The sequence below is a fragment of the Grampus griseus genome, assembly GCF_964374135.1.
Source record: "Grampus griseus genome assembly, chromosome: 14".
Taxonomy (NCBI): domain Eukaryota; kingdom Metazoa; phylum Chordata; class Mammalia; order Artiodactyla; family Delphinidae; genus Grampus; species Grampus griseus.
In genome coordinates, this window is record NC_139008.1 from 14,528,054 (window position 1) to 14,547,548 (window position 19,495).

At 39.0% G+C, this 19,495-nt stretch overlaps 1 protein-coding gene across 1 annotated transcript in view; it reads right to left on the minus strand.

Annotated features, from left to right (window-relative positions):
• TPST1 (tyrosylprotein sulfotransferase 1) overlaps positions 1-19,495 on the minus strand; it is a 115,439-nt gene that overhangs the window by 76,376 nt on the left and 19,568 nt on the right. Inside the window, exon 2 of the mRNA XM_082671601.1 lies at positions 8,147-9,092. Within this exon, the coding sequence (XP_082527727.1) occupies positions 8,147-8,991 (845 nt within the window). The 5' untranslated portion in view covers positions 8,992-9,092. The remainder of the gene's footprint in view (positions 1-8,146; positions 9,093-19,495) is intronic.

Genomic DNA, 19,495 nt, shown 5'->3' on the forward strand with positions numbered 1-19,495 from the left:
CTGGATAGAAACTAGCTATAATACCTATGATGTGCTTGGTTTTTCTTTGATAGCAGTTAATCAATTTTACAGGTTATTCTACTTACAGATCAAATCTGCCCTATGTTTCACCTTAGAAAAACACCCCCAAACAGGCTAACATTTTAAATCTTAAAAATATTTTTTTTCTTTGTTTCATACCTTCTAAGTTTCATACCCTGAAAGGTCAAACTTAGGTCTATTAAAACTAAGTGTTTAGGGCTTCCCTGGTGGCGCACTGGTTGAATCCACCTGTCAATGCAGGGAACACGGGTTCGAGCCCTGGTCCGGGAAGATCCCACATGCCGCAGAGCAACTAAGCCTGAGTGCCACAACTACTGAGTCTGCGCTCTAGAGCCGGCGAGCCACAACTACTGAAGTCCGTGCCTAGAGCCCGTGCTCCGCAACAAAAGAAGCCACCGCAATGAGAAGCCCACACGCCACGACGAAGAGTAGCCCCCACTTGCCACAACTAGAGAAAGCCCATGTGCAGAAACAAAGACCCAACTCAGCCATACATACATACATACATAAATACATAAAACAAAAAAACTAAGTGTTTGTAGGGACTTCCCTGGTGGCTCAGTGGATAAGACTCCGTGTTCCCAATGCAGGGGGCCCGGGTTTGATCCCTGGTCAGGGAACTAGATCCCACATGCTGTAACTAAGAGCCCGCATGCTGCTACTAAGAGCCTGCATGCCACAACTAAAAGATCCCGCATGCCAAAACTGAAGGTCCCACAAGCCGCAACTAAAGATCCCACGTGCTGCAATGAAGATCCTGCGCGCAAACTAAGACCTGGTGTAGCCAAATAAGTAAGTAAATAAATAAATATTTAAAACAAAAACAAAAAAACCCTAAGTGTCTGTAGAAACCATTATGATCCCAGCCTCTTAAAAACTTACAATTTTTAAAAATTTAAGAGGATGTTATAATCAACTTTTTCTTTTGAAAACAAAATAGAAGTGTCCCAATTCCATGAGTTTTACTTCAGTTTTGCTAAATCCAAGCAAAATTAAATGTTGCCACAAACCAGAGCCACACCACCTCTAAGTACTTTAGATACCAAGGTTCCTTATGAGATTTCATTTGAAAAGAGTGTCCCATGGATAAGACAAGTTTGAAACAACTGGTCTACAGGATAAAAGTTAAGATCTTGAGCATAAAATATAAGGCCCTCCAAAGCCTGGTCCCTCTCAGCTCTCTCAAGCCTATTCCCACCACTTCGTGCCTGGGTATGAACTCTCAAACTGCCTATAATTCCTCATAAATACCACAGTGTTTCTCGTCTTTGTGAATTTGTCCATGTTGTAGCTTCCAAATGATTACTGCCTGGTTTTATTTTACTTTACGTTTAAACAATTATATTAGGCTATGGGAAACAAATGTGACATTCTGGGCCCAGGTGGGAGTGAGCTTGGATGACTTCCACTATAGAGTGGGAGGGCAGGGCCTACAGTTCAGGCATAACAGGTCCCAGCTGTTCTCTAGGTCCTTCTGTGCCCCTAGGTTGAGCCATGAGTCATGCCACAAGAAGCTCTTTATTCCACCTCTTCTCTTTGGACCCTGTAGGACTAGAGTTAGACACAGACCGATCCTAGGAGTAATATCTCCTGATGGTTCATTTGGCTAAGGAAGAAAGAGGTGTTCTAAGTAATCAAGGAAGAACTACCACACTCCAACCATGGGTCACCCAAGGAGCACAATATCCTGTGAGTCAAAATGATCTTCCCTTTATCTGGGAGCTTGCCCCCCAGGGGGCATCTCGCAATGTCTGGAAACATTCTGGGTTGCCACAACTTGGCAGGGGTGGGGAGGGTTGCTACTGGTATCTACTGAGTAGGAGCCAGGGATGCTGCTAATTAAACATCCCACAACGTACAGGATGGTCCCCCACAACAAAGAATTATCTGGCCCAAAATGTCAATACTGCCAAGGTTGAGAAACACTGCTTTATTTCTCAATTTGACACCACATCACCCAGGAAGGCCTTCCTGAACAGCCCAGACTGGGTTAGGTACCTCTTGTTGGTTTCCCATAGTACTTCACACTGTATCATTCAGCAATCTGTGTCTTCTGTTAGATCATGGGTACCTTTAGGGCAGACTTCTGCAGTCTGTCTGGCACATAGTAAGTACTCAGTGAAGTAGCAGAGACTGCTATCTGCCTACCCCAAAAAACAACCTATTCTTCTCAGTAAAAGAAACATCAACTCTCAGTTGGGCACATGGTCACTACATTCCTCAGCCTTTTATTTACGGCCATAAGACTAAGTTATGGCCAGGGCAACACACGGAGAAGGGCTACCTGAAAGCTTCTAGAAACTATTCTTAAAAAATACTTAAGGCTCCTTCTTATATGCCCACTCTACCCCTACCCTGCTGCCTAGGACACAGATAATATGACTGGAGCTCCAACTTGGACCTTGGGGGCAATGAGCTTCCAAACCAGTCTTGGTCTGCCTTCTTTTACATAACAGCCACTATTTTATTTAAAACCATTGTTATCTTGGATCTCTATCTTTTGCAAAGACACCTTAATCTAAATGATTTAATACCCAACTTCTATTTTTTGCCATCGATTGCCATGTTCTTCAAGAAAAGTGAGAGTTGTGCTTTATATTAATTTATGTTCTTGTTCTTCTCATTCTTCACTGACATATTTTTAAATACAATTTTCCTCTACTGTTTTCCTTTTACAACCTGTTTTGCTGTCAATTGTATTCCTCGTTTATTCAATTACCCTTTTCCAGCTAAGCGTTCTCAGCTACTTAGCTCTTCAATTTGACTTGTAAAAGCAGCACAGCCATTTTCACAATCCCAAAGCATTCCTCTTAGATGGTATTTGATTAACAACTAAATTTATAAAGATAGGTTTACTGCCTTCACAAAGGATCAGTAATCCAAAGTAAACAGCCTTGCTCTATGATAATTTTATGGGGAAAAATGTAATATTTATAAAACTCCTCTGGGATATTTTAATCTGAGTTCACAGAGCGCAGCTAATCCTGATTTGCATGCTATTAATCTTACAAACTATAGAAGTGATCCTAATTTGCATGAATATAGCTTTCTCTTAACTTGCTCATAATATTCTTTTTTTTTTTTTTTTTCCAGTACCGCGGGCCTCTCACTGTTGTGGCCTCTCCCGTTGCGGAGCACAGGCTCCGGACGCGCAGGCTCAGCAGCCATGGCTCATGGGCCCAGCCGCTCCGTGGCATGTGGGATCTTCCCGGACCGGGGCACGAACCTGTGTCCCCTGCATCGGCAGGCGGACTCTCAACCACTGCGCCACCAGGGAAGCCCACTCATAATATTCTTGTTATCCTTACATTTCAGAAATTTTTCAAGTAGACATTTTGTTATCTTTCTCTGGTAATCCTGTAAAATATAAAAATTTTTAATTCCAAACTAAGTTCCATTTTGGAAACTAAAAAAAAAATTAATATTCTAAATTTACTAAATAACTATTCTACTTCCTCAAAAGTATCTCCATTTCCAAAAATTTTTCTGCATTATTTTCACCTATTTAATGTGTTTTTTGCTCTGGATCTGATTTCTAAGTTTTTTCTCTGCTTTACACTTATTAGAAGCTTCAGAGTGTCATTTATTGTATTCTAATTTGTTCTCTTATATTTACCACTATTACATTTTTCATTCTAACCTATTTGTGCATAATAGTTGTACACCCTTTTTCTGCTCTTGGAGTAGATAACTCTTCTCTGAATTGTAGTTGTGATTCTTGTACTTATTCCTTTTAAGGGTTACCATTATATTATTTTATTTTTCTGGCTTTGCTCTTTTGACTACTAAACTTATTTACTGATCATAAGTTACCTTTTTATTTCACTCACTCTTGAGTATACATATGGTTGGTGGCTTTTTTTTGTTGTTACTATTATTGATGATTTTTATTTGTTCCAGGTAATTCTATAGTATCTTAATGAGTTTAAGAGCAAAAACAACTCTGTGCACTCTAGTAACTTCCTGAATGCTTCCATATGGAGATGACTAAAATTCCACAAAAATTCCACAATCTGCAGGAAGAGGTCTACATAAATAGTCTCAAACTTTACTTCTATTTCCTACTCAAAATACAAACTTCTATTTCCTACTCCAAACGCAAAATACAAATATCAAACAGAGCAGGCCTCAGCAGTAGATACCATTTACTGATCAGTAAAACCCTCCTCCAATTCAATCACTTGGAGAATTCTGCCGGAATACACCTATTTGCATAAAATATTTTCCTTAGAATGTGCCCCCCCACCTTTCTATACAAACATTTCTTGAAAGATAAAGGCAAAAAGACATGTAGAAATACCTCAATTTTTTCCTACTCTCTATTAGTTTAGAAGAAATAGAGAGATCAGCGAGTTCTATACATATTGTTTTTTGGAGCTATCATATTCAAGACTATGATTCAGTTTAATACGAAGTTGAATAGTATGGTTGAATAATTTATTAAAACAGAACGTAGCATTCAAACATAAAAGTTATAATGCCAGTCACTGGAGAAACTAGAACTACTACTGGAGTTGAACGACTACCTTAAAATATCAAGGATGACTAGTATATCTAAAATCCTAGGGACTTCCCTGGCGGTCCAGTGGTTAAGACCCTGTGCTTCCAATGCAAGGGGTGCGGGTTCGATTCCTGGTCGGGGAACTAAGATCCCATATGCTGCACAGCGTAGCCAAAAAAAATTAATAAGTAAAAAAATAAAATAGAATAAAATCCCACAGTTTTACCTAAATGCAGAACTAAAGCTAAATTATCAGCCAGTCAAAGCAATCTGTTTTCATCCCTTCTCCACTCATTAAATATTTTGCTTTTATTTTCAATTTTGAAAAGTTTAGCTTATATACACTAATCTCTAATGAAGACTCCCTGGACCACGCCAGAATGAAAGTATGCTTTCTTCTATCAAACTCTTTCATAGACGACCCTTATACATGCTAGCAGGTGACTACCCTACACCTCCTACTCTTCTGTAACTGGAACTGACCAGGGAAGGAACAGATGAAATGAAAATAACTGAAAATTCCTAAGCAAAGCAAAAGAAAGCTTAACCTTCATAGTTAACAAGATAAGGTAGGTAGAACCATGAAGGCCCTTCTTATTGCTGTCGTCAACAATTTCTGCATCCTGAGCCATCTGGTGATATCTTCAAGCCTTCAAGGCTGCCTAAATATTTTCAGTATTTTTGTTCTAAATAATATACTAAAATAAGTATTAAAATACTTACCTTAAACAATTTTCCCAGAATAAAAATATTTATAGGAAGGCAAAAGCACACAGGATGATTGACTCTGGGCTATGAATTCCTTATGGTCATGACTCTCAACTAACATGTAATATTTACAACCTGGTACTTACTAATGGAATAAGTCTGTATGTTTTTACCTTATCCCCCAATTAGCTCTTTTTAAGAGCAGGGACTCAGTCTTAAAAGAGGCAGTACAGTTTAGATTAGACCTGCTTCAACCACAGTAGCTCTGCTCTTATCTATTTTATACTGTAATGCTGGGTAAGTCTTTGTTTCAAAAAGGAGTTTAAATGTTATTATTTTGCTCTTAAGTTTAAAAACTACTTGCATCCCACTAAAATTAAAAGGACTGACAATACCAAGTGTTGGCAAAGATGTGAAGCAACTACAACACATTCATGTATAGTATAGTCACACATGAATGGTACAGCCATACATGAATGATACAGACACTCTGGAAAACTGGAAGTATTTGTTAAAGATATATAGATACATAGATAGAGATATCTTACGAGCCATCAATTCTACTCATTGTTATATACCCAAGAGAAATGAAAGCTTATGTCAACCAAAGGTTATGTACAAGAATATGCTTAGCAACTTTACACATAATTCCCCAAAACTGGAAACATCAAATGTCCATCAATGGAACAATGGATCAATTGTGTTATATTTACATATTGGAATATCAGGTAGTAATGAAAAAGAATGAACTACTGCTATGTATAATATTCTGGGTGAATCTAAATGTTAAATGAAAAAATCCAAGAACAAGATAATAAATAGACATGACTGCATTTATATGAAGTTCAAAAACAAGCAAGACTGTTTTTGAACTTTATATGCAACCTCATATCACCTCTGGTGTAAGAGATTGGAACAGTGGTTACTTTGGGGTTTAGGAGGATACTGACTGGGAAGGAGCATAAAGGAGTCTCCTGAGTGCTGGTAATTTTTTTATATCTTTATATGGATGATAAGAACACAAGTGTGTAGAGATGTAAACATTCATCAAATTGTACACTGAATATTTGTGATTTACTATATATGTTATACCCTCATTTTTAAAAACTCATATAGTGGCAAGAGTCTTGGAATAGGCATTGGAGGTTCTAGTCATGGTTCTGCCATATGTGATTCTTGACAAAGCATAAAACCTCACTGGGTCTGCATTCCATACACTTTATGCTAAGTAAGGTCTCTTCCCCCTCTAAAACTCACTGATTCAAAATTCCTATGAATTTCCTTGGTCTGCATGTTTGCAAAATTTTCTTTTTTCTTTTTTCTTTTTTTTGGCCACGCTGCGCAGCATGCAGGTTCTTAGTTCCCCAACCAGGGATCAAACCCACGCTCTCTGCAGTGGAAGTGCAGAGTCCTAACCACTGGACCACCAGGGAAGTCCCTGCAAAATTATCTTTTCCTGATTTCCACAGAAATTTAACTTGAGCATATCTCTTTAATCCCTACTTGGAGAGATGGTGGGGTGTTAATAGGCTTATTTTATATTAATAGATGGAACTAGCATCAGAATTTCTGGGCCAACATACAAGCATACAAAGTAAAATGCTACCTAGGAATACAGGTGATTAGAAACTAGTGATGCTCTATTATTTGGAAAGAACAGTAAACTGTGATGACGTTAGCTAAAGCTGTAATTCTCTCTGAATCAATAAAAATAACCTGGAGCCACTGGAGTGATGATACCTAATAATTTATAATCAATAACTGAAAGCTTGTTGCAGAAAGGTAGCTGTTCCTTTTCAATTACCTATATGAGGAATCAATATTTACTGTACAAGTTCTATACTTTGAAAAAAAATCAAGAAGACATTCCTTGATAGGGGCAAGCAGGACACACAAGGGAAGTTCACTGCTTTTTCTTTTTCTTTTTTTTTTAGGTATTACTTTTATAAATGGAAAGATAAAAAATAAAATTTAGTCATAGCCAACTTTTCTTCATGAGGAGATGCTACCTGAATTTAACAGTAGTTTTTATATCCTTATATCCTTATTCTAGGTATAAGTCATCAAGTCAGGTTATCAGAGCAAGTCAGGCCACCCTAGTCATCACTTCATGAGAAAGGAAGAAAAATACAATGGTTTTAGAAATACTTGAATCCAAGGAACTTCTTGTATGAATTATGGATTAAGCTTCCAAATTTCAGAGATCCTCTAAAATTTTGTAAAAATCAAGGGAAGATGTATCCATCACATGACAAAAGAAGCACTACATGTAATAAAATGCCATGGGAAAAAGCACTAGCCCATTAAGACCAAAGCATAGATTCTAATTCTGGCCCTGCCATTTAAATTTGAGTAAATCATTCTGATCTTTCTGACTCAGATTTCCTACCTGTAAAATGAAGGGAATGAGTTAGATAATTTTAACCTTTATTTTTCTCTCACTAAAATTTCCTATATGCTGGAATTCACTTCATACCAACATGGTAGATGCTTTTCCTCATATTGACCCTCATCTACACAAAAGTTAACTATCCTTATTAACAAAAATATCTAGAAATTAAATATCAGAAGCCACTAAAATTGAATGATGGACATTAAAGTCTGATGTCCTTTCACTGCTATAAATTGGGTTTGCTTCCATCAAGTACATAAAGAACAATTCATAAATTTTAAAATGAATTAAGTAAATGAAAGGGTCTATAATGAACCGGCTAGAGAATTTTTTAAAAACTCACTGATGAAGCTCTATTCTAGAAAAGGTCTACAGTTTCCATATACATATATATATTCCATATAGACACACACACACACACACACACACACACACACACACACACACACACATATTCTTTATTAGCTGAATATGGTCAAATAAAAAACATAACATCTACTCACTTTGACAGAGATACTCCCCCAGCTTTCCCAATCATCTCTTCATGGTGTAATACTGAGTGGTTCCAAGGAATTTGGAGGAACTTTAAGAGTGTTCTCATCCACCGTTCAGGGTGTAAGACAAGTTGCTCATAGTGAACTAACATGCATTTTTTATAGCCAACCTCCATACACTGGTTATACATGGTCTCTATGGCACGATTCCACTTGGTCAAACAGTCCCTATAGCTGTTCAGGTCAAATCCAGCGATTGTAACTTTTCGAGAAATCATTGAATGTACTGATGCCCGGCCATCACGGACCATCAGGAGAAATTTGGCATTGGGGAATAACCTAGCAAGGTAAGTTAAGGATTTCAGGGCAAAAGGATCTTTATTACATAAATAAGGGGCTGGCTCCCCATGCTTAACAATGATTTCTAGTAAGAAGGCCTGCATGGCAGAATCCAGCACTTCATCGGTGACACCAGCCTCATCCAAGCGTATTTTCTCTTTACTCGACCGTGACCATATCTGCTTCAGAGCCAGGATTCGAGGAATGACCCTGGTTTCCTCTCCACAGCGAATATCAGGGTGTGCATCTAGCATGGCCCTCATGAGTGTGGTTCCACTCCGAGGCACACCTCCAATAAATATTAAAGGCATATCTTTGTGATAGGCAAAGGTTTTATTGGCTTTGATGTCCAGGCCAGTTCGCACAGTGGTCTTTGTGTTCTCCAATTTGAGGGGCTGGCTACGTTCTTCTATTCGGTGATGGCATTCCATGGCGTGTTGGCCCAAGTAAAATACAGTCACAGAACTAATCACCAGACATGCCAATAGTAAGTTCTGCTTCAGTTTTCCAACCATCTTGATGGGGTTATCTTGCTATTAAACAGATATTTTGCTACAAATGTTTTTCAGAAAACTTTCAGGCCATGGAGATTCTACTTCAGAAAGATGATCAATATCTAATAGGAAAAGGAAAAAGTTATTTTACCATTACATTAAGATTGTTTACAAATTAATCATCAGTTATCACCATTGCATTTTAGCTAGAAAGAAGTTGAAGCAGTCTTAAATACACTGATACTCTTAGAATAAAAGTATATATAAATATAAGCAAAAATAAATCAATATTTCTAATCAGAAACAGCTTTTCTTAATGTAACAATTCTGAAGCTACAGACCTTGCACAGAATGGAAATATAAATAAAATTATTTCTATGGTGAGTCAAGCAAATATTTAATATTCCCAAGTATGTTTGGAGTCTAACCCAAGGTTCATCTCTGATATTCAGAGTTGCTTCATCCCCAAGAAGCTTCATCCACATTCTACCATAAAGAGAAATTACAGAAGAAATATACAACTTCCAAATTTTTAACACAGATTCAGTTTATTCATATCTTACAAATTATTTATTTAGGTACTACAGTCCAGATACTTGGGCTTGGCTGAGGATAAACTTTGAAAAGGACAGCAGTGCAGTGACCCCTGCTCTCAGGAAACAAAGTCTCATGGGCAGACAAATATACAATGATAATAAAGTGTGATCAGTGTCTTAGTAGAAACAAGCAAAGGAGACAATGGTAGTATAATGAAAAGGCACACAGAAAGGAAGCTACCTCAGGAAGCTATAAAACCATATATAAAACAAGAGGAAGGAGTACGCTAAGCAATAGAAACTTGTGTGCAAAAGCACAATGGCATGACAGAACACAGCATAATTAGGTGACAAGAAGTAGTTCAGGAAAGCTGGTGTATAGGGTGCAAAGAAAACTGTGTGTGTCTGTGATCTAGCCTTATCTAGAATAGATAAGATTTGGGTACACAGAGCATTCTAAACTGAAGATACGCTATGACCAAAGACACAGACATGTAAAAGCAGGGGCATGTATGTAAAACATACGTACTATGTACATGTAAACTTACCCTGAACTTCAGAGGGCAAGTGTGATGTTTAGTTTTATCTGTCAACTTGGCTAGGCTATGGTGCCCAGTGTTTGGTCAAACACCAGTCAAAATGTTTCTGTGAAGGTATATTTTTTAGAAGTGATTAACAATTAAATCAACAGACTTTGAGTAGATTACCCTCCAAAATACAGGTGGACCTCATCCAACAATTGAAGTCCTTAAGAGAAAAGACAAGTTTCCTGAAGAAAAAGGGACTCTCCACAAGACTGCAACACAGAAACCCTGCCTGAGTTTCTAGCCTTGCTGCCCTGAGGAATTCAGCCTCTAGGCTAACATCAACTCTTACCTGCCGGACTGCTGTATGGATTTTAGAAATACCAGTGCCATAATCACATGAGCCAATTCCTTAAAAACTCTCAGTCATATATATATATATATACACACACACACACACACACACACACATACATATACATATGAATATCCTGACTGACAGTGAGTACACCTGGGGAAATGACTAACTACACCAGAAAAAGAATACATTCTGAGGGGCTGGATGTCTAGCTATGAACTAACGAGAAGGTAGGCCATTCTTCTCCCCAAAAAAACAAGTTATAAAGAGGAATGAAACTGACAAAACCACCCTTTCAGTCCTCTGGAAATTGACCAAAGGAATACAGCAACCCAAGAAGCATTTATGTTTGAAAAACTGCTCAACGTTCAGTAAGAACAGTGAGAGCTGTGGTATTTGTGCCCAAGACTACTCCCACCCCCACCATCCACCCACTCAGCAGGTACAGAGGTTCTGCAGGGCAGGGCAAACTACAAGGCCTGGAGGCTTTGCTGCTGGAATCAATGGGAGATCACTCAATTTGAACTGGAGCATAGCACACATGCCCAACCGTGCTGCCAGTGTAAGTGATGCTCCAGGCGGCAGGTGAGCAAGGACGGTGAAGAGCTCTAGTAGGCTGAGGCTGTAGTCGTGATCAGCAAGCTCGTGGCCAAAGCTGAGCTATATACAGGCAAAGAGGAGACATGAAAGGATCAAGTGGAAAGTAAACACCAGGGCAGATTTGAGAACAGCCTGAACTTTGAACATGTTCCTCTGCCCCACACGCAGATCCACTGGCAGAGGACAAGTCTTACTGCCTCAATATGTTTGAGCACAACCGCTGTCCACTAAGCTATGCAGACAGGGGGGCAAACCACAAGAAAGCCATGCTTAAAAATGAAAACAATTGTGTGTGTGTGTATGTATCTGAGCAGCTACATCAGCATACATTTATATGAAATGTTCACATCTGGCAAATTTACAGAGACAGAAAGCATGGGGTGGAAGCAGGAACTTATGGCAAACAGGCATGAGGGGACTTTTTCCAGTGATGAAAATGTTCTAAAACTGGACTGCTGTGATAGTTGCACAACTCTATAAAATCTACTAAAAATCACTGAATTGTACCCTTAAAATGAGTAAGTTTTATGGTATATGTTACACCTCAGTACAGCTGGTTTTTCTTTTTCTGAAGAATACACTCAAAGAAATATTTTTTGAGAGTCTCAGTAGGATACAACAGTCAAGATCTGGTTTTTGTTTACTCATGTATTCATTCCTTTAGCCACATATTTGAAGACCTATTACTGTGCCAGGCACTGTACTTTATTATAAAGCTGCAACAAAGAACCACAAAGTGAGAAGAGGTTGAGATTAGAAGATCAGCTTGATAAGAAAAGACTGCAAAGAAAAAAACATTAATTAAGATAATTGGTAGCAATATAGCATTGAAATATCTATGCAGAAAACTGTATCCATGATGTAGAAGGCACACTTAAGATGTTACACCAGTATTTAATTTAAAGGGGAGAAAGTGGGAAGGAAAGAAAACAATGGAGAGAAAAGAGAGTAATAGAGAAAATGGAGAATTAAGATTCAATCCTAGAAAAATAACATTTTGGTTAAAGAAACTAAAACTGTATCAAAAGCACAAAGGGAAAAAGTCCTTTTGGAAATAGAAAAAAAGACATTAGTCTATTCAAGTGAGGGCCTACCATTCAAGCAAAACAATGACAATAAACCCAATCTGGAAATATCCTGGCAATTTCAAATATGGCAATTTCAAATTTCAAATATAATTCAATTTCAAATGTGAAAGAAATAGTTCTTCAGGCTTCCAAACAGAAAAAGAAAATAAGGACCATAGGACCAAAAAACAAGCTGGCATTAGATGTCTCTGCAACATTAAATGCTTATCCTCTGGTTTCCTTGTAAGATACCTTTCCTTATTTTTCCAATCTGCTATGATGAACATGTGTTACCTTTCTAAGTGAGAAAAGAAAAAACAATATTTAAAAAATAATAGGGGGCTTCCCTGGTGGCGCAGTGGTTAAGAATCTGCCTGCCAATGCAGGGGACACGGGTTCGAGCCCTGGTCCAGGAAGATCCCACATGCCATGGAGCAACTAAGCCCATGCGCCACAACTACTGAGCCTGCGCTCTAGAGCCCGCAAGCCATGAATACTGAGCCCACGTGCCACGACTACTGAGCCCACGTGCCACAACTACTGAAGCCCGTGCGCCTAGAGCCCGTGCTCTGCAACAAGAGAAGCCACTGCAATGAGAAGCCCATGCACTGCAACGAAGAGTAGCCCCTACTCACAGCAACTAGAGAAAGCCCGCGCAGCAACGAAGACCCAAGACAGCCAAAACTAAATAAATTTATTAAAAAAAAATAATAATAGGAATAGCCTTTCTTAAAAATTGACAGGTAAAGATCTGAAGAATGAGCAGGAACTAGGTAAAGAGTGAAGAGAAGAGCATTCTAAGCAAAAGTAAATGGATACGCAAAAGCCCTGCAATAGAAAGGCATTTTAAAGCTTTCAGGGACTTCCCTGGCAGTCCAGTGGTTAAGACTCTGTGCTTCCAATTCAGGGGACACAGGTTCGATTCCTAGTTGGGAACTAAGATCCCACATGCCACATGGTGCGGGCAAAAAAAAAAAAAAAATAGTTTTCAAAGAGCAGGCTAAGGCAGTAAGCAAGAGAGAAAGTGAGTGAGAGATGAAACTGGAAAAATGGGCAAGGGTCAGTTCATAAATCTTGTGGGTCAGGTTAGGGATATAAAATTTTATCATAGATGCAATCAGATGTGACTGATTTAAAGATTCTAAGCAGTGAGTTACTTAATCCTATTTAGGTTTATACAATCTCACTCTGGCCAAAACTATCTTGAAAAACAAAAATGTTGGAAGATTCACAATTTCAAAACTTAATACAAAGTGATAGTAATGAAGACAATGCAATACTGGCAGAAAAACAGATATACAGATGAATGGAAGTCCAGAAATAAACTTACATTTATGGTCAACTGACTTTTGACAAGGGTGCCAAGATAACTGAGAGAGGAAAGAGCACTCTTTTCAACAAATGATGCTGGGACAACTGGACATCCACATGCAGAAGAATGAAGTTGAATATCTATTCACAAAAATTTACTCAAAATGAGCTAGAGACCTAAATATAAGAGCTAAAACTATAAATTCTTAGAAGAAAACAGAAGTGTAAATCTTTGTGGCTGTGCGTTAGGCCACAGTTTCATAGATACAACACCAAAAGTACAAGAGACAAAGAAAAAACAGATAAATTGGACTTCATCAAAATTTAAAATATTTGTGCTTCAAAGGACAATATCCTAAAAGTGAAAAACAAACCAAAAAATGGGAGAACATATATGTAAATCATATGTCCAATAAGGGACTTGTAATCAGAATATATAAAGAACTTACAATTCAACAAGACAGACAAATAACCCAATAAAATACGGACAAAAACTCTAACTAGACACTTCCCCAAAGAAGATATACAATAGTTAATTAGCACATGAAAAGAAAAGATGCTCAACAATGTTAATCTTCAGGAAAATGCAAATCAAAACCAAAATGAGATACCACTTCAAACCCACTAGATGGCAACAAAAAAAACACAGACAATAAAAAGTGTCGGTGAAGATGTGGAGAAACTGAAACCCTCATATACTGCCAGTGGGTGGAACTGTAAACTGGCAGGGGCACAGTCACTTTAGAAAACAGTTCGGCAGTTCCTCAAAAGGTTAAGAGTTACCATATGATCCAGCAATTCCACCCAAGAGAATTGAATACACGTGTCTACACAAAAACTTGTACACAAATGTTCATGGCATCATTATTCATAGCCAAAAATAAGCAACAACCCAAATGCCCACTAAACAATATATGGTATATCCATGCAACAGAGTATTACTAAGCCATAAAAAGGAGTACTGATACATGTTACAATTTGGATGAACCTTAAAAATATTATGCTAATTGACTGAAATAACTCATAAAAGATCACATACTGTATGATCCCATTTATATGAAATATCCAGAAAAGGCAAATCTGTAGAGACAGAAAAATTAGTAGTTGCCTGGGGCTGAGGGGAGAAGGAAGATGGAAACAACTACCATGGTTTTTTTTAAAAATTTATTTATTTTTATTTATTTATTTAGTTAGTTTTGGCTGTGTTGGGTCTTTGTTGCTGTGTGCGGGCTTTCTCTAGTTGCGGCAAGTGGGGGCTACTCTTCATTGCGATGCGCGGGCTTCTCACTGCAGTGGCTTCTCTTGTTGCAGAGCATGGCCTCTAGAGTGCACGGGCTTCAGTAGATGCGGTGCATGGGCTCAGTAGTTGTGGCTTGTGGACTCTAGAGTGCAGGCTCAGTAGTTGTGGTGCACAGGCTTAGTTGCTCTGCAGCATGTGAGATCTTCCCAGAGCAGGGATCGAACCCATGTCCCCTGCAATGGCAGGTGGATTCTTTACCACTGCGCCACCAGGGAAGCCCATACCATGTTTTTTGTTTGTTTAATAAATTTATTTATTTATTTATTTATTCATTCATTCATTCATTTATGGCTGTGTTGGGTCTTCATTGCTGTGCACAGGCTTTCTCTAGTTGCAGTGAGCGGGGGCTACTCTTCCTTGCAGTGCGAGGGCTCATTGTCGTGGCTTCTCTTGTTGCGGAGCATGGGCCCCAGGTGAGCAGGCTTCAGCAGCTGTGGCACATGGGCTCAGTAGTTGTGGCTTGCAGGCTCTAGAGCTCAGGCTCAGTAGTTGTGGCGCACGGGCCCAGTTGCTCCGCGGCATGAGGGATCCTCCCAGGCCAGGGCTCGAATCCGTGTCCTCTGCATTGGCAGGCAGATTCCTAACCACTGTGCCACCAGGGAAGCTCATGTGGTTTTATTTTTTGGGGTGATGAAAATGTTTTAAATCCAGGTTGTAGGAAAATCTATGGTGTGTGGATTACGTGTCAATAATACTGGTTTTTTTAAAAAACAACTACACACTTATTAGGATGATTCAAATAAAAAATGCTGACAGACAATATCAAGTGCTGACAAATACGAGGAGCAACTGGCTCTCACACATTGCTGGGAATGCACAATGGTACATCCAGAGTCCGGTAGATTCTAATGACCGATATGAGAAAAGAATCTAAAAAAGAGTGGATATATGCATATGTATAACTGACTCACTTTGCTGTACAGCAGAAATTAACACAACATTGTAAATCAATTATACTCCAATAAAAATTTTTTTTAAAAGTCTGGTAGAGTCTAATAAATGTAAACATACACTTACCATACAACCCAACAAGTGCACTCCTGAGAATTTGTCGTAAAGAAATGAAACCTACATTCACATAAAACCTGCACGTGAATATAGCAGCTCTATTCATAAACACCAGAAACTGAAAACAAACCAAACGTCCCTCAATGGGTAAATTTGGATAAACTGTGGTACATCCACTTCTGGAATACTATCCAGCAGTAAAAAGGAACAAATTCTTGATACATGCAACAATCTGAATGAACCTCAAAGGCATTATGCTGATTGAAAGAAGCCAGTCTCAAAATGATTCTACTTATAAAATATTCTTGGAAAGACAAAACTACATCACTGGATGCCAGAGGACTAAGTATAAAGGGATATAACACAAGTTTTCTGGGATGATGGAACTGTTCTGTGTCCTGACTGTGGTAGTTGTTACATGAATCAATATATGTATGAAAATTCACAGAACTATACACCAGAAAAAAGTCAATTTTACTGTATAACAATTTTTAAAACAAAAAAAATTTTTAAATCAAGAGAAATTTGAGGGGAAACATGGGGGAAGGAGAAGACAGATGACAGGAGAAGACCAAGAAGAGGAGAGCCTGTGACTCTAAATCTTCCAATTAATGTTTCTGATTAACATTATTTAGTGGTGATAGATTCAGTGGTGATAGGAAGACATGAAGTAAATAATGGGTTTTACTGAGAAAAGTAGAGAAATGATCCTAGAAAAATGATCCCCGTATTTTCCATTTTATGAACATTTAAATGAAATATAAATTCATTTAAATACAAACAAAGCAAACATAACGCATTTAATGAAGCAAAGAGGAATGCTCTTAGGGACACAATTAACTCTAGTCCATTTCATTTTATAGTTATACAGGAATGATTCCTCTAGTACATTCGTTTGTTTGGGGGGTTGCATAATGTATATTGCATGAGAGAAAAGCAGTGATCACTAAGAAATCACCCTGAAATTGCAAAGCTTTTTGATAAAATTTAGTACTATACATACTTTACATTTAACTTACCAACATCTGACATATGTCAGAATCCAATAGGTGACAAATGACTCAACTTCGTTCAAAAATTACATGAACAATTTAGTATTCAATTGTACAAAAACAACATAATGACTTCTCTGAAAACTTCCCCAAGCACATATTAGATACAAAATAGAATTCACCAATCTAAAGTTAACATGATAGGGCTTCCTCGGTGGCACAGTAGTTGAGAGTCTGCCTGCCAATGCAGGGGACACGGGTTCGTGCCCTGGTCCGGGAGGATCCCACATGCCGCGGAGCGGCTGGGCCCGTGAGCCATGGCCGCTGAGCCTGAGCATCTGGAGCCTGTGCTCCGCAACAGGAGATGCCACAACAGTGAGAAGCCCGCGTACCGCAAAAAAAAAAAAAAAAAAAAGTTAACATGATAGACCTTTAAGTTACTATATCAGCAACCAACAGTATCTGATAACCTCCCATTAAAATACCCCAAATTCCCAGTAAAATACATAAAGACAAAAATTAGAAATATATTATGAATGTATTTCCTTGTCCAGAAACATACTTGTAAATCATTTTCATGACTGCATAATACTTTACTGAAAAGGCTTTACCAATGTTTATTTGGCCAATTCTGTATTATTACTTACTTGTTTCTAAATTTTTGTGATAAATATTCTTGCATGTACAAACATCTTTGCACTCATGATTATTTTCTACTCTGAATTTTTAAAAGGGGAATTGCTAGGTCAAAGGGTGTGAGATGTGCTTGATTTCAAAGCATTTAATACATATTTGATTTACCTCTTTCTCATACCCTACATCCAAATCTGACAAAAATTCTACCGGCTCTTTCTTCAAAATGTAGTCAGAATCCCACCACTTCTCAACACTTCTACTAGGACTGCCAGATTCTCTCACCAGGATTTCTGAAAGGTATCTTTACTTCTTCTCCTGCCCCCTAGAGTCTATTCTCAACTCAACAGCCAAAGAGATTTCTTTCAAAACTTAAGTCAGAACACGTCATTTCTCTGTTCAAAGCCTGGTATTATTTTTCAAAATGGTCTTGAAAAGGCTTATTTTAAGGCATCCAACACTAAATTTCTCTGTCTCTTTCTATTGATTCTGTCAATAGGCATCAAAAGCAGCACTGACTGGAGTCAGGCTAATACATCATTAACCCAAAACAGTAGTTTGTTGTTCAAAGTGAAATAATTGAGAAGGTACCTCTTCACATTAGAGGTTTCATAAGGACTCAAATGAAGGCAACTTCCTCTTTACTAAGGGACAATTTAGGGAAAAAGAAAACCCTGCCATACATCCCATCATACTTGAGAGCTGTGTCAATTAACATAATTTGGGGTAATTTTTTTCAAGCCTTCATTCCTGTTGCATTTTAAACTAAACACTGAGACTTCCCTGATGGTGCAGGGTTAAGAATCCCGCTGCCAATGTAGCGGACACAGGTTCGAGCCCTGGTCTGGGAAGATCCCACATGCCGCAGAGCAACTGAGCCCATGCGCCACAACTACTGAGCCTGCGCTCTAGAGCCCGCGAGTCACAGCTACTCAGCCCATGTGCCACAACTACTGAAGCCCGCGTGCCTAGAGCCCGTGCTCCGCAACGAGAAGCCACCACAAGGAGAAGCCCACGCACCGCAATGAAGAGTAGCCCCCACTCGCCGCAACTAGAGAAAGCCCGCACGCAGCAACGAAGACCCAATGCAGCCAAAAATAAACAAATAAATAAATTTATTTTAAAAATAAATTAATTAAACACTGTCTCCCCCAACACACTTAGGGGAAAAAAGTATGTTCTATCTTCCCTTCAAGATGTTTGAAAGCAAATAAGACAGTGGTCAAAGGCCTTGTAAGGGATACTAAAAAGGAAAAGAAGAGGATTCTTGGCTTCCCCAGAAACATTCTCATTACTATTCATTCATTCATTCATTCAGCCTGCACCAGGTCTTAGTTGCGGCACATGGGATCTTCGTTGCGGTATGTGGAATCTTCACTACAGCATGAGAGCTTCTTAGTTGCAGCATGCAGACTCTTTTTATTTATTTATTTATGGCTGTGTTGGGTCTTCGTTTCTGTGCGAGGGCTTTCTCTAGTTGTGGCAAGCGGGGACCACTCTTCATCGCGGTGCACGGGCCTCTCACTATCGCGGCCTCTTCCGTTGTGGAGCACAGGCTCCAGACGCGCAGGCTCAGTAGTTGTGGCTCACGGGCCTAGCTGCTCCGCGGAATGCGGGATCCTCCCAGACCAGGGCTCAAACCCATGTCCCCTGCATCGGCAGGCAGACTCCCAACCACCGTGCCACCAAGGAAGCGCACATGCAGACTCTTAGTTGTGGCATGCGAACTCTTCAGTCCTGCAGCATGCATGCGGAATCCAGTTCACTGACCAGGGTCTGAACCTGGCCCCTTGCATTGGGAGCAGAGTCTTACCCACTGGACCACCAGGAAGTCCCTCATTACTTTTTCACTAAGTATATGAAGCCTAATTTTCTGTCTTTAGACGTTTCTTAACTTGAAGAATCATAGAGCATGACTGCTAAAAGGGGCCTTTACGTCATTTGGTCCAACGCTCTCATTTTATAGACACAGAAACTGAGGCCCAAGTAGCACATTCTCCTCACCACCTCTCTAAATCTTACCTCCTCTTCAAAGGTCACTCTTCATTTTACTGTGTGTATTTTACTTACTCCCAAAGATTTTAAACTCCTGAAGCTCAGAGACCTTGTCTATGTTCCGTCCCCTACCACAGCATGCTTAACAGAGCACCAGGTCACAGTGTACACTGAGTCTTCAAAATGTAAAAGTAAACTAAT